Genomic DNA, 22,244 nt, shown 5'->3' with positions numbered 1-22,244 from the left:
ACTTCCCTTCCCCTGGATTCTTCTTCACTCCTTGAGGGGTATTCACCCACAACTGTTCTTTGGGCCTCTCTTGGTGAAACGCAACACTTGTACAACAATTGTTTAACTTCACAATTGTAATTTCTCTCAAAACAATTCTTTGGGCCTCTCTGGGCCAAGGGTAGCATTTACACCTCAAACTTTGTTTGACATTCACAATATTGGCTGCTTTCAGAACTGTTCTTTGGGTCCTCTCTTGGCCAACTATAATACTTGCACACCGAACTTTGTTGACTTCCCACTGATGGCTTTGTTCAGAACAGTTCTTTATTTAACACAATCCTTTTCCAATTGCCTGGTATCCTCCCCTACCTGGACTCTGTTTCACACACCTGACATTGTGTGGTGTACTCTCCTGCCAGGACTTGTGCTTTCCACACAAGCTTGCCTGGTGTATTCTTCTGCCAGGACTTCAAATGTCCACACACTCGCGACTGCCCAGCACACTCCCCTGCTAGGACTTCTGCTTTTTTGGGTCTTCTACCCATTCCAAGAGTTGTTTATATAGGAGATTTGATAATTTATCTGACATATTATCTTTGTTCTATTTGCTTCGTAATGGCACTGTGTACATTTAAACATTATCAAAGGGTTGATTTTAGATTGAAATACCCTTTTCTCAATATGTCCACAATTCCGCTTTCTTTCAATTATTTTTACCCGGCATCTTTGCCGATACATCCTTGTCCCAGTTGCTTGCAGGAAGACTCGCCCGTTGCTGCCAGCATGGCTTTCTTCTCCTGCGGCTGGACGGCAAAGGAATGTCTTCCGCTTCTCTCTCTGGATCAGCTTTCCTTCGTTCGGCAGATCTCAGCGCTTCTAACGGACTCGCCTGCTGTTTTCTCGGCTCTGGTAAACTGAAGACTGCTTTTCACCTTCTGCGAACACCCAGGAGTTCTTCACTGGCTGCTGGCATTCTCGCAGCGTTCCACAGCTTAGCAATTCTTTCTTCTGGTGGCACGACGCCTCGCTCCACCACATCAGTTCTAGCTTCGTGTCGCTCTGCTCCTTGCAGGGAGATGCAGCGTTCTCACGCCAGGTGCCACAGCGGCTCTCCCTCATTTACAGTTTGGTTTGCTTACATTTCCAAGGCACAGGTGTGGGTCTGGGAACACTAGAATGATCAATTGGTTCACAGTATTTCCTATTCCACATTGTTCAATCTCTCCTCTTCTTCGCCTAAGTACTTTGTGAACTCTGGGAATAGAAGTCCAATGGTTGATTTATGAACTTTGGATGAGCATAAAAAGGCTCTGATGGCAAGTCCTTTTTGATGGATCGATAAATAGAATTGAAAAAGGTAATTCCATCATAACGACAAGGCTGTTTCACAGATCCATTCAAAGGGGCTTCCCTGCTCTTCATGGGAAAGGGGGTGGAAACCTGGCAATAAGCCATGAGGGTTTCAGACATGGGGCGATGCTTATCAAGGAAAAATGGGCGATACCATGTCTCTCCAGATGGAGTCCCATCGTCTCCCCGGATGCTGCTTCCTCCCATGTGATCCTCCCTCATATTGCAGCCCCCAGGGTCAGGGTCAGGATCAGGTAGCGGCTGCCGTCTCCATGCCACACGAGGGTGTTACCGCTGGGAGATTAGTGATGACTCCACTGGATTCATCACACTTCCTACTGCTTACTTTCACCCCTAAGTCACAGCATTCGCAGCAATAGGTCACCCCATTCATACACTCTGACTGCACAGGCATGTGGTCGGCTGCTGCGCAAATGGAGGCGTACTGACTCGCATGAGGACCTAAAACGCTACCTCTCTGCTCTGAACTCTCTCTAGTCCACTTTTGATAGAGCGAAAAGGGAATTCTACCTAACCCCCATTGACTCTCACTCCAACCATCCTCGCTAGCTATGGGGAACCCTAAACCCACTCCGCACTCCTCCGAAGTCTATGACTATCACCTGGACTCTCACAGCTAATGACCTAGTTGAATACTTTGCTGCAAATATTTCCAAAATTAGAGACTCTCGCCTGACCTTTCTCACACTCCCTCCTCCATTTTACACTCTGCCTACTCTACCACCATCCCCTGCCTCCATCTCCCACTTTAGTCACACTAATCCTGATGAAGTGCTATCCCTACTGATGAAGGCTAACCCCTCTTGTGCCCAGTCAAACCCTCTTGTTCCTCAGCTAGTGAAGCCTATTGCCCCTTTAGTGGCCTCTCACTTAGCTGCACTCTTCAACTTGTCCTTCGACTCTGCTTGCTTTCCCTCGGTTTTCAAATCAGCTACGGTCCCTCTCCTAAAAAAGCAAAGGGCTGCTGGGTTTGAAATTGAGATTCGATGAGCAGGAGCAAAAACCAGCTCCTGGGTGTCAGGCATCACCCTGGTTGCAGGAGCTACTGCAGGGGAACCAGATGCTACCAAACATCCTCCTTTAACTTTTTGTTCATTTTGTATGCATCTTTGTGTTCAAATATAGATGATATGTGTTCTAATTCTTCTTTATTAACATTCTCAAATACTCAAAGATAATGTCACATTTACATGTTTGGAAAGCACCAGTTAACCCTAGGAGCCAAAAGCAGCTCCTGGTGCTGTTATTTTCAAGCTGACCAGGCTCTACTGTGCTAGAAGCATGAGTTAAATAGCTCCCCTCAGTTCTGAACCCTGGGGCTGACCCGAACCAACCGGCTAACTTTTGCCCTATGTCTCTCCTTCCGCCCTACTTTAAAGTGCTCAAAAGGGTTGTGTTCAACAGTCTTACCAATTTCTTAGACATCCACAACCTTCAAGACCACCTAGAAGCAGGTTTCTGTCCTGTCACTCCACGAAAACTGCTCTCATGAATGTGTCCAACTTCAAGACCCTCTGCATCATTCACAAGGCTTTCTGGGGCCTGGGACCCCACTACATCCAACTCTCTATCCCCCTAAATACCTCCCTGCTAGAGCCCTTCAGTCTTCTAGCTCCAAATCTCTGCAGATCAGATGCTTTTCCAAGCAGAGAGTGGGGGTAAATCTCTGTCCTCCGCAGGTGCCTCCCTCTGGAATGGTCCCCATGCCCCTCGCAGACTGGAGCCGTAGCTCCTTAAGTTCTGGAATCTTCACAAGACCCTCCATTTCTCTTCCTCCTTTCCCCTCACCCTCCCCTGCTAATGTCCCTCTGTCTCTTGACTGGCTGCCTGGTTTCCTCAGATTCTTACAGGGCACCAGGCCCTCCTCAACCAGTCCACCCCTGCACTTGGTCTCCCCCCAGGCCACCCCAAACCCCCCAAACCTGCACTTGCGCTTCCAGGCCCCCTCCGCCTGCACTAGCCTGGCCGGGAAAGCCCCGTGGAGCCCTTACAGCCATCCCTCACACTTAGCACGTAGACCTTCTTTCTCCTGCACTCTCTGCTTTCCCCTGGCACTTGTCCACCTGGCCTCCCCTTTGCACTTACATAACCCATGGGCCCTTCCGCCCTGACGGCACTCCACCCCTCTCCTCTCCTCTCCCCTGCACTTCTTGTTACTGCACTTGCATGATCCAAATGACACAGGACCTAGAAGGACCTTCTTTTCTCTTCTTCCCTGTCCCCCCCACCCTCTTGTATTGTTGCACCTTGAAACACCTTTTTGCTGAATAGGCGTGTTATAAACACCCAATAAATAAAATACTAGTTGTGAAATTTGTAACTGTTTATTACCTGCGTTACAAAGACTCTCCCAAGCCGAGGAAAGGGTACGGCCCAGTCCAACGCGCCAGACTTTACACACAAACACAACGTTAAAGACAATGCATTTGAAGAACCTGCTCAAATTATGAATTTCTACTTCCCAAAACACTGAAATCTCCATACCATCCTGCATTACAACTTGACGCTGGCACAGTGAAATATATGCATCAAACAAAAGTAGTCCCATACAGGTCTTCTGATCCTATAATGTGAAAAGAGAATCTCACAGATTTTGAGGCTCACAGGTAATGAAGGCTAGTGTTCTTACAAGAGATGCCAATAGTCACAGGTTCCTAAAAAGTGTTAATAATAATAAAAATAAAGAATAATATTTTGTTCTTCCAAATTGTGGCAAGGGCTTCAGAAATGATCTTTGCTGTAGTCATTGAAACAAGCTCGAATTGGTTTTCCTTGTCGATTTTTGTCAAAAGATCAAGGTTGTGTCTTCTCAATGGGTTCATAATTCACAGGCATGCTGCTCAGAGAAATTAAGTGGGAAATTAGGCACGCGGGGGCAAAGCAAAGTTTACATGCTCTCGTACCTCAATGGCAGATTTGCCAGGCCAATGTAAAGAGTAAAGGGACTGGCACAGTTATACAAACTGTGGAGATCCGGAAATGGAAAGAATTACTTGACTTTTACCTGGATGATACTCTTAAACACATTAACAACCTGGCATTTTGAGGTAACTACTCATAAATTAGAAAGTCGGACAATGGAAACTTTCTTGGTCTTCTTGGGATTTTAAGCAAATAGGACATCTTACTGCAAGACCATTTTTATAAATAAAAAAAGGTTATTATCCCATTAGATGGAGTGAAGACAATACATTGTCTATCTGGCACTTGACAGAATGGTTTTCTGTCTCTAAGCAGTTACCAAATCTGCAAAGAAATTCTGAAGAGTGCGAGCATGAAGACCTGGTGACTTGAATGGAGCCACAACATAAAATGCACATTTTTGGGTTTTATTAAGAAAGTTATAGTAGCATCTGGTCAGGATACCTGTGTAAGAGAAACAATGAACAAGGTAACCAAAAGACAAAAAGTAATCTTTTCTCTATTCCCAAAGGCTCCCCAAGATGAAGGTGCTCAGTATCCCAAAGTGTCTCAAAGTTCCAAACACAGTTCTCCACTATCCCAGTTTAACTAAACGTTCCAAATTAAAAATGCTCTTTGTGTTAAAGTCCAACAAAAGTCTTAAAAGGTCCCCTCTTGCGTGTCGGGGAGAGTTCAGGAGTCTCTGTACCCCGGGTAGCCAGTGGAGCTCCTCAAACAATGGGTCCCAGTCAGTATGTCCAGTTGGCATCAGTCATGTGGTCCGGGAGTTTGTCCTCCAGCCTGTTCTGGAGGGAATTGGGCTTCCAGCCATTTAGGTGTGTCCAGATTGAGGCAGACTGAGGAGCAGGGCCCTACCCTTGACTTCCTCCACCCTCCAACCCTGAGGGTCGCCTTGGTTCCTGGTTCTGAACCTTCTCTCCTTTCATTCTTTTTCCTCGCTATTTGGTGTGTTCCAAACTCCCTCTGGGCTTTGTGGCCCTTATGGTTACCTCCTTCTGCACCCACTATATGTTCACCCCTCCAGGGTCTACTTCTCCCTCTTGCCCACTAATTCCCTTCACCCATCTGGGCCCCACCTTCTCCTATGTCTGGTGTTCCTGGTTCACTTCTATGAGCACTGCCCTCTTGCCATCTCTACTGGGGCACTTCTTTGCTTCTTCAAGCACCACCCTTCTCTTTCCACACTCTTGCTACCTCCCTCATCTTACATGCCTCCTCCAACAATCTCCAGACTCTGTCCTTCGCTTGGTGGACCTTACTTGACAATATTCCAACCTCCTCCTCAACCTCTCTCACCTTCTCCTTGAACTCTGCAACCACCTCCTTACCCTCTATTACTCCCTCAAACTCTTCAACCTCCTTCTTACACTCCTCCAGCTCCTCCTTAGTCACATCAGCCTCCTACAACTAATCGCCCACATTCTCCTTCATAACATCTACCCCTCTCACCATTTCTCCACCATACCATGCTCCTACAGTAACCTCCTTCTGCTACTCTGCAATGATCTTCAAACTTCTACACCTGCATCAGTCACCTGTGAGGGGTCAGAAATGAGAGACGGGCACAAAGTGGTAATGTTTTCAATATCACATATCTTTATTAACATAAAAGGGTTGGATAAAGGCATCTCTGTTCCTATCCTAAAGAGAGTTTCCCTGCCTAGGAAACTAAAACTAAAGATCTGTCTGTGTCTTGTCGTCAACATTATATAAACTGTTATTGTGTCCAAAACATATCGGACCCTCACACTAGATATGAACTAAGAATTGTAAAGAAACACGTCTCTGATTTAAGTTTAGCCAAAAGGTCTTCAAATGAAAAACACAAAGAATAAGCCAACAATATTGGTTTCTTCCAGGCAACTGTCTTTGGATCCAGAGGGTAGTTCCCTTTCCCCAGGTTATTTCAGGAAGAATGGGGAATTTATCTGTTCCCAAACAATGTTTCCTTAATGAGGGCAAGAATGTCTCTTCCACACAATTTTAATAACCAATATCATTTTTGTTTTGATACCACTAAGAAGTGTCCTGAAGACGGGTCCAAGAGGGCAAGTTAACTAGATTCATCCACGGATGTGCCAAAACCCTTGGACCCAGAAACACAACTGACTGTTGACAAGATTTAACTAAGTTGAGAGGGCTATTTCATTGATATGTGGCAATAACCTTACCCCTCACCTTTCAATACTAACACCACCTTCTATCTCCACACTAATATGAGATGGTCTAGGAAGGTAGCAATGTGAACGACATCATTAACTCTGAGTCGGAAATAATGTTTATGTACTATATATATGTTCTAGTATGTAAATCCATACAATTTTTTGTGTATGATGAATAAAATATGTATTTTATATAAGACTGTGAACCTCTGTCTGATAATGAAGTAAGACAGTTGCCTATATCCTTCTGTATGTGGACACTCACACCCTGTGCATATAAAGGTGGGTAGCTGTTTTGTGGAACCTGTATGTTTATCATATCATTTGGCCCTCATCCACACAGCCCCTTAAAAAAGAGGACCACCCTTTGATCATTTGTAGCTTATCTCACTATCTCTTCCATACAACAATTTCTCAAGGTTTCCAAAATGGTCTCTTTTATACAATTGTTGTTTCCAGGGATGGTCAAGGTGTTGCTTTCAAATTGTTTCAAAGATGGCAACATTTCTCTTTCATACAACTGTTTCAAGGGTGGCTTCCTGGCATACTCCCCTTCCAGGAATTCTTCAGTAGTTTATTTAGATTCCCTGGTATACTCTCCTGCCAGGTATCTTTCCACCATGTATTTTTCTTTCATACACTTTAAGTGGATTACCTGATATACTCCCTTGCCAGGAATCCCCCTTCTGGGTTCTATAGACCCCCTGGTGTACTCTCCTACCCGGTATCTTTCTCCCCCAGAATACTCATGGCCCAATATATACTATTTATCAGGACTTCTTTCAATGTTTTCTTTATTGCCCAGTATAGCACAGTTGTACTCCTGTGCACTGTCTATACTTCATGGACTTCTACTTGTCCCAAGCTTCCCCATATGGACCTCTCACATATGAAGACTTGTTCAAGTTCTGTCTTTTAACTTCACAAGTATTCTTTTGCTGATGGCAATGCTTGCTTCACCTTTCCCCATATGAACGTCTGTTATATGGAGATGTGTGCACATTTTGTCTTTCAGCTTCTTCATTAACATTCATCTGCTTATAATAACATTTTCTCCAGCTTTCCCCATAGTGACATCGCAGGCATGAGGAATTGTGCAGATTCTGTCTTTCTATTTTACTTGGTAAGTATTCAAAATAGATCATTCACGCTAGGGTGGGTGTACCCCTTTCGTTCGTAGTCAGCTGGGGTAGAAATAGAAGTAACAACTAAGGGTGGTGTCTCACAAAGGCAGAATCAATATAACAAATAACACAATTATTCGCAACAGTGTATATCAAATTGAATCGGTGGCACACAATTCAAAGAACATTCAAATGGTTCACAATGAGTGTATTTAATACATATAGATACAAAATTGTGGTAGGAAAAACCCTTTAAGTCACAAAAAAGGTTTGAATGTAATAAAACAATACATAAGATATCAATATTATGAAACTAAAGGCTACTTAAAAAATAGCCCCTCAAAGGTTATAGCACTACGCAAAAGCACAGGTACAACAACTACTAGAATTCAAAAATATTTCAAACCTATTGGTACCTTGTAACATATAACAATGGTTGTGTTGCACCATACACTACTATTATGGTATAATGTCAGACCATTAGTAGGGGCCAGTGGTCAACTAGAGGGTGATAACAGTGAAACACAATATTACATTGGTTTTCACAATAGATAAATAATATCTTACCTATTGCTAGTTCCGACGATATAGGAACTTTATTTTACAACATACAACATCAACATTACAACCCAAAGAGCCTGTAGGTCATCTCCCTTCATTTGATTGATGGAGACTGCTGTCTCAAATGGGTCTTCGTAAGGTGGCTCTGAATAGGCTCTATATTCAACGATCAAGATAGGGATAGACTCCCTTACGTTATCCTATGGTTGATTCTATAACCTTAGTTAAGTTGGAGAGGTAAAACAATTTCTCTCCTTTCGACATGCAGACTCAATTAGTCTAGTGAGTCCAATTAAAATAGCAGGACCGGAAGGTTCCTGGTCCCCGGCTGGAATCTCAATATCGCTTTGGTGGGTTTAGGTGTCAAGCAGACACAGGTACGCCCATAATGATGTGAATCCAGATATACCTTGTTTAAATATGGCTTGGAAGTAGACTGTCTTTTTCTCCAGTTGCGTGTCATCGCATCGAGAGCGGGACATGCTTTGCATGCATGTTAGCCACGCGAGCACGTCTCATTTGTCAGGACCCGCCAGGCAGCTAGAAGACTTAATTGTTAATTTGCCTGTCGTGATGCCCCGGGGTTCCCAATATCACTGGACCAACTCACCAGTGTCTTATGGCGTTTCTGACCCATGGCACATTGCAGCAGCGAAATCTTAATTCGGGAATGGGGTCTCCCACTTGGCAGAAACTCTTTCAGCTCTTCTGCCGGCCTCCCGTTCACTCGACGGTAAAGTTGCTGCTCTTTGGCTTTACTGCTTCGTTGACAGCCTCTCTGCGGCTGCCGGTTCCTACGCAGCACTTTCCTGGAGCCTGCCACGCTCCCCTGGGTCTCCCGCCACTCAGGTAAGAAGGACAGACAGGCTGCAGCTAGCGAGCACCTGCCTCCTTCAACCCGGTTCACTCCTGTGCATCTGCCTTCCTCTGCGGTTCTGCTTTCCGCCTGGCCCGTGCTGCTTCTGCTTCCTTCGCTTTTCGACTGAATGTGAAAACCATCTTTAAATGTCACGTGCAGCTGATCTGTCTTGCAACAACTAGACCGCATGCTTAGCATAGGGTCTCTTTCAATCCATACTGACGACCCCTTCCTCATCTCAGTACTTGAGGCGTTTTTGGAGTTGGAGTCCATAATATTAATAGGATTTACAAGGTGATTTTGTTTGGGATTTTAATTTAGTACAAAACCATCGGAGAGAGGAGAAGTTAGGTGTGTATTATGTACATATAAGGTGTGAATGGTATTGAGCCTAAGATGTTTGGTAGGAAAGGGTTTGAGTTTTCTAACTAGAGAAATTTGTATAACGACAGCATGCCATCAGGAATTTAGGAATTGTAGGGTCTTCTTAACATAAAAGGGAAGAATACTGTGTCTCTCCTGATGGGGTTACCACATCTTCCCGACATCCATCTCCTCCCATGTGATCCTTCCTCATAATACCACCCCCCAAGGTCAGGATCAGGTAGCAGCTGCCTTCCCCTGCCCACATGGGAGGAGATTTTAGGCTGTGGATCGGTGATGACTCCACGGGAATCATCACACACCTTCCTCCAAGCTCTCACGCTGAAAGACTCAGAGTCTGGGTTTATACAACGTTTTCACCCTGACTTCCAGCCTCTTTGGCAAAGGGAACTCTGGTGCACAGACGTGATAGAAGTACTTGGAAGTTGTAGTTTCCTGATTGTTGGTGGGTCTCCAATGTCTGCTGGACCACACTACGTACTCCAGCCTGGAGCTCCACACTCACACTTCAAGTTATTGGCATAGGCATCGTTTGGCAGGTGCTCGGCCTCACTCCGGTCCCCCTGCTTGTGAATTAAGGAGCTGGTCCTGAACCTGCGCAAGGGGTGCAGGGCATGCCAGGGCTGCTTTCTCCGGACCACTGCTCCTCTGTTCAATTAAAGGGGCTCCCATCTTTTCTCAGGGGCCCATCGTTGGCTGTAGGTACATTTTGTCTACCTCTTAAAGGGTGCAGATCCTATTTCTACATGACGGAGGACAGGGACGCCAGGTACTATAGGCACCTTGCAGTGGTCCCTAAAGCGGTTGGGTAGGGAGCCTGGTAAGGGAGAGTACAGGGGCCAGTTCCCTCCCTTTACTCCAGTTGAATTAGGGGTGCTACATTTCCCATGAGTCTGGCCCCTGTTACACCACTGGCCTACCGGGCTAATACAAAAAGAAAACAGAAGACATTATTGCGCACCATATATTTGAATTTGTTGTGATGAAGCCTGTGTAGTTGTGGAACCACACCTTTGATTCACCCGACGGCCGAAAACACACTGTCGACTACAAAATATAGCAACCACTGACACTGTAAAGATAGGGCAGGTCTTATGCTAAAAGAACAAAACTTGTATTTATCCTGGACTACGTCAGGATCTACATATATAAAAATTGCACTTAGAAGAGGGATCTATGTGAACAATAGATCTTAACTGTATAGAATTGTCCTTTTTTGTGCCTGAAATGGAATGATTTGTTTGTCTGGAATATAGATTTGTATGAAGGCCATAGAATGTGTATAGGTGAATTGTTTTTTTTTTTTTTAAATTAGTGTTGTTTGGAACAAGAAATAATAAAGAAGTCTAAATGAATCACATTGTGAAACTAGCCTCTGAATCGGGTAGGAAAGATGAAACAAATGCAGTGGTCTTTTAACCATGGGGCTGGCCACACCTGGGGGGGGGGCGATCGATGTCTGGGGGCGCGAGACTCTTTAAAAAGGGATTACAGTGACTGCTTAATAGAAAACATCAGCATTTTATAGACAATGAAAGCAGCACCAACTTGGGGGAGCCTGGAAACCATATTAAAACGTTTCCATAGCACTGATCTAATGGGCCAAAGGAAGGTAAAAAAGCGATTCAGCCTCCTGGGCTCAGAGAAAGGAAGGGGGGGCAGTGGGGCGACGGCCCAATGGGTTAATGGCCCCACTAATGACAAGCTTTCAAAGCAGTCATCCAGCCCCTCCACCCCCCAAAATGTTGAGGCTGGCTTTGCCCCCGATTCTACTCATCTAATGTATTATTGCCTCTGCCTGTTTTCTTTAGCGCCACGATGCTTCCCTAGAGACAGAGGGACTAGCATTAAAGCCACGTTTGTTAGTCGATGAGAGAGGGTAAAGTCCAGTAGAGAAGCACTTTCCTTTGAGCGGTCAGCATTTGATAAGGATGGGGGTGGGGGTGGATGGTTTGACAGCGAACACAGCTATCCTTTAAGCCCAAAAGCCACATTAGGTCAGGTGTCATGGGAAGTGCCTGTGGTCAAATGAAGAGGACTCTGGGAGGGATGGAGCCATTGAGGTGTTACCTTGGTGGTGTATCATATTTTCATAGGCCCTTTCTGTGTTAGGTCAGCATCTTTGTATGTGGATTCTTTAAGAGGGTATTTATATCATAAGGACCACCTTCTCCTCCCGGAGAGTTTCATTGGGCTATGGCTACACCTCACACCCACACATTTATTCATTACATTTGTATAGCTCCCAGACCCGAAGGTATCACAGCGCTTGTACAGGAATTGGGAGAGTTAGCAGTCAGAAACAGTAGATAGCGGTGAATAAATACATACAGTAAGTGCAATAGCATAATCCACAAGGAGTGAGACCAAGCAGAAGGTCACAACATAGGGGTGTATCTGGCACTCTGGTGAAATCCCGCCTCATGGTACAGGGGGCTACTTCAGGTATGTAAGCACATATTAGAGACAAAATAGGTGAAAAGTGCACATTCTGGCAAGGGTTGGCCTCATGTACGGGGGGCTATTTCAAGTATGTAAGCACACATTGGTGACAAAAACGGTGAGAGTACACATTCTGGAAAGGCCTTATCTCACGGTAGAGGTCACAGGCAGGTTATAAATGAAGCGCAGGGCTGAGGGGTCAAGTCAGGGAGTTACAGACAGGATAGGTAATATGTACATTATCAATAGATTGCATTTCTGTAAACACAGTCATTACTGAGGACGCATTTCAAGTCTGCCTGGTGCTGTCTCCAGCGGCTTACCCACCACCAGCCATCTGCTTCGATGTATAGTAACTAGCATACAATGACACTGTTGCTTTATAAAAACAAAAAAAAACGCAATAACGCTTCTCCATACAGCAATATGCCCATTGCAGAGTGCTCCTTCAAAAAGCCCTTTCCATAAACAGTGTAAACAAAAGTTCTGTGCCATGTTCGTCCAGTTTTGAAATCACACTAGATGTAGGTTTGTATACCTTTTATTGGACTAACTGAAAATACTATGCAGCAATGGGACAATGCACAATATACGATGTGTTCTAGCCATGCGTATCAGTCAACCCAATAAAATGCATCAAAACGGGCAATAAATACATGCATTAAAATGAAGTACACAACAGCTCAATACGGAGGTAAGGCCTTTCCCGTTTACTGTCCTCCATATGATATGATATGGCACTTATAACGCGCCTATACACAAGTGTTTCAAGGCGCGAAAACGATGTGTCTGTTCATTTGTAATGGGTGTGTGGATATATGCGCATGGCTGGACTGTGGAGATGGGCAGAGCCTCTACATTGGCCCACAGAGACCTTTATCCAGATAAAGAATCAATTCTGCCCTGGATTTTTTTGTATGTATGAGTTTGGCATTGCACAGCTGTTTTTATTCAGTTCAGAATGAGATACTCTTGCCCAATAACAACTGCTGCTTCTCCTTAATTACCCGCTAGATGTTGCCACAGTACCAGTTTGGCAACATGTTGTTCTGAAAATCCAGAAGACAAGGTGCGTTGTGCAGTCAGGTGAAAGGGCACGCGATGAAACACGGGGGCTTGGAGGGGCTCTGGATAACAGACTCTGGAGGGGCTTTCTGGACCGACATTATAGACTCTGAAGCACATTGTTCAGCAAAGGGGAACGCGCGCCTGCACGGGGGCAGAGTCCTCGTCAGAGGTGAAGTGCGGCCTGATCTTTTCGGCCCCGTGTATTGAAAGTCCAGAATAACCGGACTGACCAGCGTGTCCGCGAAATTATCTCAGCGCGGGCGAGGGAGTCCCTCCATGACATCTCTGCGGAGACCCGGCCCCGGCCGAGGTAAATGAACATAAACGCCACGATTTGTGGAGGCGCGCGTTTACCATAAGGACAGGAGCAGAGGAAAAGTGCGATGAATCGATTTGCCCGATATCCGACAATCTAGTCGCTTGGAAAGCCTGCAAGGCCAGGAATATAACTCGCATCTCCTGGTTCCACGGCCATCAAGCCAGCCTGGAGGCTGCATGCATCCCTCTGCAGAAAGGGCACGGCAGGTGCCATTCAATCATTCATTCCGATTAGGCTGCTTTTGTCCAGAGTAGTTTGCGCTGCTCACTTTGTCTGGCATATTTAAGGGAATACGTCTGGCAGGCGAGATTTGCTTTAGTCTGAGAGATGCGGGAGAGACAGAGGTCTAGCAGAATGCATGGTATGTATACTAGAGACGGCGTGGCTTCATTTAGAAATATGGTGCAGTAGAGGCCTTAAAACGAGTGAAAGAGGGCAGTAGTCGTTACATTGCCAACGATGGAACCAGAAGTCAGGAATTCTACCGCAGACTTTCCAATTGGCTGATCTATTCATCCCGGGCACATACATATACCTTCCCGCGCCCGATCTATTGATTTTTACAGATCTCGGGCACAGCCAGTGCCTTGCCCACGGTCAAGGAGTACCATTAATCTACCTTCATATAAACATTGGAGCGCCTAGAAGCGGGTATTAAGGACTGTATATAGTACGTGGACATTTTCCATTAGGCCTCTCGGCCTCCTACCTCTGAAGCATGTGGTAAGCCACCTCTGCAGCCGCCGCCTCCAAGCCCTCGCCCTCCGCCTCCATAGTGCCTGGAAGACGGGGAGCGCTCCGTCCTCGCAGCTTTAGCTCCCCGACCGGAAAGACGAAGATAATGCGCACTGGGCGCCTGGCCACGGCGCTGCTCTGAAAAGATTAGACCCAGAGCACTCCCAGCTTGCCTCAGCTCTAACCTTAGTCCTGCTTTCCCTGCCCCTCCCTTCCTCCCCGGAGCGCGCAACGCCCTGTGGCTCTCGGTGCACTTTCAGGGCGCTCTGCCCGCTAGGACTGGGAGAAGGCCCCCAGCCCCCGTGCAATGGGACGCAGCAGGAACGCTGAAAATTTTTTTCAGAGCATTACTACCGCTTCATATATTTAGACATTAAAATATTTCACAGTATTTTACCAAACTCCTTTCATTACACAATTACTAAAAGCATCATTGTAGAGTCGGGGATAGCCATCGCGTGCTTCTAACAGGGGAGGAATTGGGCCAGAACAAAAGGGAGCTGTGCTCCGGCAAAAACATTCTTGCCGGAGCGCAGGCGTTTCTCGTGCAGTTGAACAACGCACGTTTTCACAGACTGCAGCTGAAAGTCGCCCTGTGCTCAACAGCCCCAAACTTAAAGCAGTGCATTGTACAAAGATTAATATATGTCACAAGCTTTCAGGGGTGCACTGGCCTACAGTGAACGCTGGAGGTTTTCCCGTAGGCCTCTGTACCCTGGGCATCTTTTGTGTGTAACCTATGCTATTTCCAGATTTTCTCATAGGAAAAGGGTTGGGCTTGCTGAACATCATTTCCCGGTGACTCTTTTGGTTCCCAGTCCACCATAGCACTCGTTGCACACATTTTACTGTCAGGGTGATTATTCTGACTGAGGAAATGAGCCCCATACCCAGTGTGCATTGCATGCTCAGAAGGAATGAACAAACTTTTGAATTACTATCACAGACATGCTTGATACTTTTTTTTAATGCAAAGCAGCCAGTATCATATATTCAGGGCACACACATCATTCGACAGCTAGCTCCGCCCCCCCCCCCAGTCGCATCCACACCACTGACAATCTGCCCCTCAAACCCCCCCCCACTGCACACGCATAGGGGAGTTGGCGGCCGACCTTTCCACCACCTAGGAAGAGCACTATATCCGATGCTTATAAACACTGGCAATGATCCACGACTCAAGAGATCTCACGGTTCTTTTGGAAAGTTTCATAAGTTCTGTCAAGGGAGGAAGAGTCATGGGACACGCAGGACCGATTTGCGCCAATCATTTGCGAGGCGGTGTCTGTGCAAGTTTGGCACAAATCCATCCAGTGGCTTGTGTGATGATTCATCGAGGATTCCCCCAGAAAACCTGACCTGGGACCCTTCTCACGTGGCCAGGGAAAGGCAGGCACGGTCTGATACTGACCCTGGGGCTGGTGTTCTATGTCAGGAGGAATAGAAACCCCCTTTTGTAACTTTCCCTGAGGCACCAATATTCTAATGGCTTATTGTAAAATAAAAGCTGTGAGAGAAAACTGATTTTTACATTTTCAACTCCAAGTTCCACCATCCCCAAAGTACCTGGACAAAGAAGAGGGCTGCAGAGGCACAAAACTGAGAAGCACAGCCTATTATTGGAAATTACCCACGCCTAAGGGAAACTGGGAGGCATAATAGGCCCCCTCAGGTGCAGGCCATAAGAAAAGATAAGAAGGAGAGTATCAGCAGGAGGTGGAGCAGTCGTGGGACCTCCACGTGGCAGCAGAAGAGGAGAGCAGAGATGCTGGGACCACCATTGTATGTCAAACTGATTCCAGTCCTGGGAGGGTCTCTGCTGTCTGAGACCTTGATTGCAGAGATTGTGCGGCAGAAAATGTTGAAACTGACGACTTCCCCTCCTAACCCCCCCCCCCTCCCAAGGGCCGTAGCTGCAGAATTTACGCAGTGGAAAGAATACAATTTTGAAAGCTTTCGCCAATGTCAATCAGGATCCGGTGGCAGGTGAACACCGGAGAGCTGTGGGAGCAAGGAGAGCTCGAATATTGACTGGCATGGGCCGTGAAAAGCAGAGATTATCGGGCCGCGAAGGAAAGCAGAAGCAGAAGACCTGGAGGCAGCGACGAGAATGGATGCGCACGGCAAACCCAGTGAGTTCACTAAGAGTTTGTGATACCGCAGCACTCGGTAACCACTCATTTGCCAAGTCTGGGTGCTTTAACTGTCAAAAAATACAAGCAGAATGAAATTCAAATAGAAACGTGTTTTTGAATACCGAAACTGACATTAACCAGACAAATCATTATTTTGTAAACCAAACTGACTTAAAAAAGAGAAAGTGGAATAATAATAAGTTAATCACCAGACCAAAAGTGTGTGATTGTATGTATATGGGTCTGATTAAAGGCCAGCAGCAAGAGGGGCAATAATTCGAGAAACCAATACAAACAACTATTGCCAAAAGTGAACTAAAACAAGGCAAGTTTAAAAGAATAACCATTGCCAAAACTAAGAGGGGGCAAGTGAGAATCCAAATGTTTGTAAAACCTATTGCCCATATATATATTAAAAAAAAGCTCACAAGAGGAACTGGCTTAAACCCACATTGCCAAAGCCAAAGAAGTGTAAAAGTGAGACAGAACCATTGTCAGCATTTGGTTAATGCTGAAGTGGGGAAACAAGAGTGACAGGAAGGCTGCCCTTCCGGCAGAAGGTATGCAGAAGGAGTGGAGCATAACCTGCATTGCGTGTGGCGATCACAAGTGTGTAACCAACAGTACCAGTGTGGTTCTTGTTTTCCCTGAAGACATTCTTAAACGTTATGTTGTGATGCAAGAGACATCGCTAATTTGTTGGAAGCTAACCTTTACCAAAGAAGTACTTGTAGTTAGTTTATTCTGTTCTGGCGGGAGAGTACACAGGAACAGAGGACTTTGTAGTAGCAGGCCTGGCAAGTAAGTGTACCAGGTGGAAGTCATTGAAATACTGTGGGTGTGGTTAGAAATCCTGAAGAAGTGGTAAAACCACAATGGTGTTTTTGTGAGCTGATACAGAATCATCCTGACAACATAATATTACCAAAAGCAAGTGTTGTGTGAACTGCTGCAGAATCATCTACAATTGTTAAAATAAGTGTTTTGGGAACTATTGCAGAATTATCCTAACAAAAACACTTTTGTAGATTCAAATGATCTATGGAAGCATTCTTGGTGCATGAGAAGAAGTTAAACTCCTTGTCAGAAATGGAAAGAGTAAAAACCTTGTGCAACTGTCGATTGAACTCAATTTGAAACAAACAGAACTGTATTGGAACTTGGTGTTGTCAAGTTGAAACTAAAAGAACTGAGTTGGAAGACAGGATTTCCTTATCCTTTTGGAACTGTTGAAAATATTCCTGCTTGAATCTGAGGCAGGGGATTTCACCCAGATTATATGGAGAGACAGTTATCAGATTGTGAATCTAAATGTTATATGTGTTTAATTTTATCTGCCACTTTGTTGGGTTGTTGTGTCTACAAGTGTGAGGAACAGAAACCTTTTGTTAGAGTGTTTCCTTTAGTTTATTTTAGGCAGGGAAATCCTCATCAAGGTGAGGCGTTTATCCAACATTTTGAGTTAATAAAATGGCATCTTTTAAAAAATCGTCACAAAGTTGTCCGCCCCACATTTCTGACCCCTCATGCTTGTTTTAAATCTGTCCAAAAGGAGTGCAAATCCTGTTACAGATGTCCATCTACATTGTGCACACTGCAATCCGCATACTCTCTTTCAGGGAGTTCTTCGGTTTACCCGTGGCCTTGAACTTGACCTGGATCCCCATAGACTTCAACAACAGTCTATCTGGTTGGTTGGTTGTGCACATTATTTATGAAGGGCCCCATGGATTAGAATAGTGGGTTTGCGGGCAAACAGTGTAAAGTCACCAAAGAAGGGTGTATTGCAGGCCACAGGGGGCCGCACCCATCCTGGAAAAAGTGAGGCGGTTCCACAGAGGTGGAATATGGACACAAACGTGAAAATAACGGCTGTTTTGTTCATAGGGCTCATGGACTGGCCACTGCATACTAGGTGGGTCTTCAGCCCATGGCAGCCCTGGTTTGGGGGAGACGGACCACCACTAGCCCGCAGACCAAGTCTGCAGGTCTAATGGTGGCCTATGGTTTATAATGGTGGCAAAGAGACCATTAGACGTGTGCAATACAACAAAACCCCACAATGTCCCTAGTAATGGTTCCTAAAGCAATCATAACTGTACAACCACTCCTTGGACACCGCCATGTACTGTTCATGACGCCACATATGTCAACACAAATGGCAAGCTTGCACCCACACAAATCGTTCCTGGCAGGAGCAAAAAAGAGCAACTGAAAAAGCAGCAGTATCCACACTGGTTAAAGTAGCTTTAAATTAGATGTGGATGGGTTCCAACAGCTTCCCCCCGCCCCGCCCAAAAAAGCAAAAAAAAAAAAAAGAATGTAAACCTTATTAGACCCCATTTTCCATGTCACTCAGAACAACAAGAGGCGTCGGCAGCAGAGCACGGAGCGGGTCGAATTATGGCTTTATCTCGATGGCAGTGAAAGGGCTACGGATCCTTTAGCAACTATAATAGGCAAATTGGTGGGGGGCGTTGTGTGCTGCAACCATAACATTCCTTTAACAACCTTCTTTACAATAAACATGGAAGATAAGGGACAGTAGCAGGCCAGGTCGCTGAAGATACTACATTTCCGCATGTGGGTGTTATGGGGACCAGCAAAGGCCTGGGGCATTGCTATAGAGACACCAATCGTAACGTCAGCCAAATTGCCACAGGTATAAGTGCTGAAGCCCCCATACCCAAATAATGCTTGAAAGGTGCCGTTTTTACAATCAGAGTTACGGTCCAAATTGCACCTTGTTGGAATACTGAGCCATTAGTAAAGACGATTTAAAACATTTTCTTTTCACAATTTCCACTTTTTTCTCCACTCAAGGCAGCACACATGCAACCCGGTTAAGGACATAGTATATGTTATTGGGTTTTATACAGCACAACTGCTGCCATTTTCATGGTCTTGTGGCGCCCCGTTCTCATCCAAGCAGAAAATGACCAGTACCTGGTTGACTGGCAAGTCCTTCTCCCTTTGCCAAATACAAAGGCGGCAATTTAGAGGTACGTGGAGGGCAGATCACACTGCAGAGGACCGATCACCTTGTACTTTGTATTTCAAAGGCTCCAGAAAGCAATTATAAGTTTGACTGTTTACCCATGACTCTGAGATGATACGTCACTCTGCCCCCTGCCCTGTGGAAAATTTCTACCCCAGGCTCCCCTCCGGTCTCTATGCCCCATCCACTGATTCTACCTCCGTCTTTTAGAGCTGTCGGTGACCCCGGTCTGGAGGTGAACTACCATCCGGCCCCCAAATTTCAGAGACTCCAGGGGTTCTCAGTTTGCGTCAGTGCCCCTTCTCTGCCTCTCCAGCTGTGTGCTTGTGTTCCTTGCTGCTAGTTCTCATGAAGGAAAACAAAGCAACGTCGCAAATAGGAAGGGGCACTGTAGAATATATTTATGGGGCAACTATTAAAGCAGGGAATTCCTTCCCTCCCCTCAAAAATGCCACACCAGTTTACCAGATTCGGACTAGCTCTGCCCTTGACAAATATTACACCAGTATTATCCCCCACCTCTCTACAATAGGTACGTCAATTATCAGGGCAATTATAAGAATATATATTTATTCATCAATAGACAAAATCAATATTGCACAATAATTATTACAATGCACGTCACCTTACTCTGCGATAGAAAATCTTTCCTACCGACCAAAACTTTGATACAAACAAGTTGAACACCATTCACTTTTGGGAATAAAGAGTCTCAAAATATCTAAACCACCCACATGTGCAGTTTTCATTTCTGATCTCAAATTCCACTGTAACATCAAAGAGAAGCACAGGTCTAGAGAAGACTTAATATGATTGGGTCACTCACACAATTCCCTGAATATAAACATAATCAATGCAGCACCATCGAACATCACATAACAATTTTATTTGGTAGGGTATTTTGTAATTGGCTTCACTTACATACACATAGCGCTCTTCTGTTGGTTTTTATTGATTTATTTTTATTTATGTGCTTATAGCGCGCAGAATGCCTGCAGGCATCAGGGTGCGTCAAACCCAAAACAGAACATCCTAGGGACAAACAACACGTAATTTCTGGGGGTACTGATTCAGGGCAATCGCTCAGATAACAGTAACTTATTTAAACAAATGAATTTTAAAATGTTTCCTAAATGTCTGTTAATTCTTTTCCAGCCGAAGGGTCAGGGGCAATTTAAGTGTTTCACTGCCTGTACCAGGAAGGATTTCCCCATACCTGTTGTTCGACTAAAACTTGGCACGTTCATCCAACCCTGATCTTCTGATCTTAAAGATCTCGATGGAATGCATTTTACATTTCTGACCTCCCTGCACAATGTTCATTTCTACTGGTACAACCATTATTTAACAAAATACTTTTCTCAATATATTGAATCCTTTTGCCTTTAACACTATGCAGTGAAAAATCTCTCAATTTGGAGTCCCTTTCTCTCTCGCAGTAGAGAGTGTGCTTTTTAATCCGTTATTTCACTTTGTTAACCTGGAAGACACTTTTCTGCCCAGCACAAACCCAGATATTCACTTTACCATTTGGAACTCCTATGCTTTAAGGCAGGTTACAGGGAATAGTTTGGAAATTCGTTTAGCATACAGCCCTTCCCCTAAGCACATTTTTGAGGCTTACAAAAGGGATATAGGTGGTCCAAAATTACTTTATAGGACAATATCATTATTCACACTGGAAAAGAGGTTGGAGGTTTCAAATTCTTCCAAGATCCCCCCGTGTCATTTGGCTATGTGGGAATTAATTACATTATTAATATATCACAATTGCTAGGGATCTACTCCTGTATGCCCTTCCCAGGAATGTCTATATGGGAAAAGATACAAATTCAACAAGATCCCCATCCAGCCCTCCAGATAAGAGGCATATCTGCACTTTTTACGCATGAAAATCCTGCAAATACATCACCTTTCATTTTTTTATGCTTACATTTACGCAGGCAGGCCCCAGAAAGTTTATAATCCTTTTAAATTCCCTATCTTTATCAGACACTGAGGGCAGCACTTCGGAACGTGGAATGGGAAACTGTAGGTCAAGCCTAATGCCGACTCAGCAGCACCATACCAGAGTTGACTGCATATGAAGAGTTGTGCAGAAAAGAGACTCGCCCCAAACATGGTGTAGACAAAATGCTATATAACCCCGAAAAAGAAGGCAGCTTCAGGCAGCAATGGGTCCATACGCACAGCATTTAGCAGATGAGGGCCAGGTTCAGTCGTTTTGCACACTGTATTAGGTAGTCCCTTCCACCCATGTGCTGCTTGTGGTATAGAATAGGCAGGTATTCCCCACTGTTCAGGGCTCCTCTCCGTACACAGCTACCCCTTCATTAGGCTAATGGCATCTGGCAGGAGCAGCATGAATCACAATAAGCTGTTAATATGTTGTATTTCAGCATCCAGATCAAGACTGCTTTCAGACACAAAATCCACCCCCATCAACATTGAAGCTGTGCTAGGCTCATGGTTCGTTAGATTTAACACCACATGTCCGGAAAATAATCTGAATCTAGTGGGAACCTTTACCTTGCCTGCTTCCAATTTGGGTTAAGTTTGCTAAACTGCTTGCTTTCTTCATTGCAACGATTAAACATGTGTTATGCCTTCTCCAGGGTAAGGTTATAGAACGCTTTCTCCTGGGTTTTATTTGAGACGCTTTGCTTTCGTTTAAATGGACGGGGAACTGGTGGGGTAATTGGAACCCCAGAGTGACTCTTAAATTCACTATTATTGCACTTTCTAAACATTTGTTTATTTTCCATGCGATTGTGTCAATATTGTTAATTAGAATCCAATACTGTAATGGCTAATTGGAGGACGAATGGTCAGCAGATAACAGCATGGTTTCCGTAGTTCCGTGCCTGCGAGGAAACTGTGCTCTCACGTCGTGAGGAAGCAGCAGTGCACTGGATCTCTGCATTGTTGACAGTCCATATAATAATAATATGGAGGTTTTTATAGAGCTCTGCATGGACGTACCACTTCTAAGCACTGTCATTATCAGTGTTATTACCCAAGCATGGTTTTTACCTTCCTGGCAAAGATGAAGGGAAGAGTTGGCCTAACCCTTGTTTGGAACCTATATCGGGACGAGCGTGTTGCACTTGAGCGAACGATCCAGACCCCTTAAAGTATAGCATGCCCCACAATCCATTGCTGGCAACAACAGCAGATAATCA

At 45.1% G+C, this 22,244-nt stretch overlaps 1 protein-coding gene across 3 annotated transcripts in view; it reads right to left on the bottom strand.

Moving 5' to 3' along the window:
* ACACA (acetyl-CoA carboxylase alpha) overlaps nucleotides 1-22,244 on the bottom strand; it is a 1,281,346-nt gene that overhangs the window by 1,080,482 nt on the left and 178,620 nt on the right. Inside the window, exon 1 of one of the 3 annotated variants that reach the window (XM_069614684.1) lies at nucleotides 13,904-14,008. The exons of the other annotated variants lie outside the window; for them this stretch is intronic. Within the exon in view, the coding sequence (XP_069470785.1) occupies nucleotides 13,904-13,968 (65 nt within the window). The 5' untranslated portion in view covers nucleotides 13,969-14,008. Of the gene's footprint in view, nucleotides 1-13,903; nucleotides 14,009-22,244 lie in introns of those variants that run through there. 3 annotated transcript variants of the gene reach the window in all.

This window comes from Ambystoma mexicanum, chromosome 9 (genome assembly GCF_040938575.1).
Source record: "Ambystoma mexicanum isolate Mex_15411 chromosome 9, UKY_AmexF1_1, whole genome shotgun sequence".
Lineage (NCBI taxonomy): Eukaryota > Metazoa > Chordata > Amphibia > Caudata > Ambystomatidae > Ambystoma > Ambystoma mexicanum.
The sequence above is the reverse complement of the archived record's forward strand: the minus strand, read 5'-3'. Positions and strand labels throughout refer to the sequence as shown.